At 42.1% G+C, this 2,789-nt stretch overlaps 1 protein-coding gene across 1 annotated transcript; it reads right to left on the reverse strand.

The window, feature by feature from the left end:
* Positions 1-650: 650 nt before the first annotated feature.
* LOC114510242 (olfactory receptor 148-like) lies at positions 651-1,655 on the reverse strand. The gene has a single exon (XM_028528902.2). The coding sequence runs from the start codon at positions 1,607-1,609 to the stop codon at positions 677-679; it is 933 nt and encodes a 310-aa protein (XP_028384703.1). The 5' UTR covers positions 1,610-1,655; the 3' UTR covers positions 651-676.
* Between the last annotated feature and the right edge of the window lie 1,134 nt (positions 1,656-2,789).

Below are 2,789 nucleotides of genomic sequence, written 5' to 3' on the forward strand. Positions count from 1 at the left end.
ATTGCTCAGTAGGTCTCTGAGGCTGTCAGGTCCTAGAGGGACTAGGAGCAGGGTCTTTGGCATTAACAGGTCTGTCAGATGTCTGGTCTGGGCCTCAAGTTCAACCTTGGGTCCATGGTTTGAAATCTCTAATTCTCAAAGCTTTTTTTTTTTTTTTTTCTGAAAAGGAAACTATCTACTTCATGGGCATGATGTGGAGATTAAATACAATCATATCCATGAGATGTTTGCCATAGTGCCTGGAGAACAGGTCATGCTCTGGAAATATTAGTTAGTACTAACTAACTAATGTAAGTACACTTACATTCCAGATGAAGTGAGAAAAGTGAAATGGGGGTGAATTGGCACAGAGATAGACCACTGAAATGTACTTCTCAGACTGACAGAGATCCTCATTGCCCTCAAGCAGCCAACATGGGCTGCCCTTGGTCGCAATAAGAAATCTGCATGCTGTGCCTCTTGGATTCCTTACCCAGAATTAAGGCACTAATAATATTAGTTAGAGTTATTTATGGGGTCCCACAGGTTAGGGAGACACATAAACATAGAAATCTTATTAGGCAAAGAAAATATAATGATTTAGAGAAAGTAGTTTTTATTTAAGAGGAGTATAGTCATATAGAAGAATGATGTTAGGACACAATAAATTTCCAAAATCCATTACAAAACCCTTAACTTATCCCAGGAATGTAAGTACTACATTGTGGAACACTCTTTTCAGGGAACTTTTCACTTCCCTGTTCCTTAAAGAATAGATTAATGAGTTCAGCATGGGTGAGACAATATTGTTTAATATTTGCACCATGGCACCAAGAAAGGGGTTGGGTGTGGGCTGCAGGTAGATGATGATCACAGGCCCATACGCACAGAGGATTGCAGTGAGGTGTGCACTGCACGTCGAGAAAGCTTTCTGTCTTCCCTCTGATGATTGGATTCGCCAAATGGCAATCCCGATGCATGTGTAGGAGATGCAAACACTGAGCCAAAGAATTAAAGCCAGAAAGCCAACATTAGTAGAACCCACTTTCTGGGCCATGGAGCTGTCACCACAAGCCAGGGGTAAGACGGCAGGAATGTCACAGAAGAAGTAGTCCACCCGATTGTGGCCACAGTACGGTAACTGGAAGGTGAAGGAGGTCAGGATGGTGGCATGAAGACAACCCACCAGCCAGGCTCCTGTGACCAGACTGACACAGACTCCAGGTCTCATGATGAGGGTATACCTCAGCGGGTGACAGATGGCAACAAAGCGATCATAAGCCATCACAGAGTAGAGGCAGCCTTCGGCGGACCCCAGGAGATGGTAGAAGAAGAGCTGTGCAGCACATCCCTTATAAGAAATGGCGTGGCTCTGGCCAGAGAGATAGAATAACATCTTGGGACAGGTTACAGACGGGAACAACATGTCAAAACTAGATAGGAGTCCCAAGAAAAAATACATGGGGGTGTGCAGACTAGAGGAAGAAACAATTGCTGTAAGGATGAGCAAATTGCCGAGCAGGGTAAAGAGGTAAATGAATGAGAAGATGACCAAGAGCACAGTCTCCAGTCCTTGTGTCTGGGGTATTCCCAGTAGGATGAACTCTGTTAGCTCTGTGTGGTTTCTCATGTTCCTGCATGGGATGTCTGGGTAGAGACAACAGGCATGAAAGCATGAATGTAGAGACTGATTTGTGACAGACACAACACCAGTATAATTATTGTCACCAATCTTTTTTTTAAACATGTGGGAAGTTAAAAATTAGAAATTCTTTCAAAAACATTTAGGGGCTGGTAAAGCAAATTTATGCCTCCATATCTACAGATATCATATTATTTAATGAAATGATACAAAGCAAATTAAAGCATTAACACAGTGAAATACTGAACATGCTAAGAAAACAAATATTTCAATACTGAACAGATAAACTTAATTTAAGGAATGTCCAAAACCAGTTATTCAATAATAAATGCCTTGAAGGATCAGGTTGGAAGCCTGATCCTTCTGATTCCTTTCCAGGGCATATCTACCATTGCTCAGGGGAGCAATCAAATGCCCTAAATGTCCATCCAAGGTTGTTCTGGGCATCGACACCTTTGCTGAGATTGATGGACTTAGATCATGTATCTTGCTTCATGTGACAATTAGAACTAGAATAGTATTATCATAATATATTAATGAATTGATTTACTTTGTTATTATTGTCTTACAGTACCAAGTCTGGAGAGAGAGAGATTCTGCACATGGAGGAAAGCCAGTATTCTTTATCTTTTTCTAGACTACTTGAGTCAGCTTCCAGTTAGAGATCGTCTGGACTTGAAGCCCCTCTGGGCTTGTGCTGATGTTGTTGAAGAAAGAGCATGTGGCCCCCAGGAGGCCCCCTGCTCTGCAGAAGCCAATTGTTTATACAGGCCTCTTTGCAGGCTTCTGAACAATTGCAGTTTAAGTCAATGAACCCAGAGGGCTGATAGAATCACTGCTGGGGGGCAGATTCTGATAAGGAAAGACAAGATTGTTGTGCTGGGAAGATTTGGTTTTAAATGTAGGATTTTGCTTACTAATTCTGTAACTTTACTACGTTTCAGTTTTCTTATCCCCCCAATAGGCACAGCATTGCACTCTAAAAATTGTTGGGTAGATGAAATGGGATGATGCCGTGTGAGGCAACTGAGGTGGTACCTATCATGTTTGGGTACCAAGCCATTGCTATTAACTCCTATACTCTGGGCAAGAGGAAAAATCCTCTTGTAAGTGATGACTTAATATGAACATGAGCATGGCTAAGGTTAAATAACTCCCACTTTTGCGG

Source organism: Phyllostomus discolor, chromosome 13 (genome assembly GCF_004126475.2).
Source record: "Phyllostomus discolor isolate MPI-MPIP mPhyDis1 chromosome 13, mPhyDis1.pri.v3, whole genome shotgun sequence".
NCBI lineage: Eukaryota > Metazoa > Chordata > Mammalia > Chiroptera > Phyllostomidae > Phyllostomus > Phyllostomus discolor.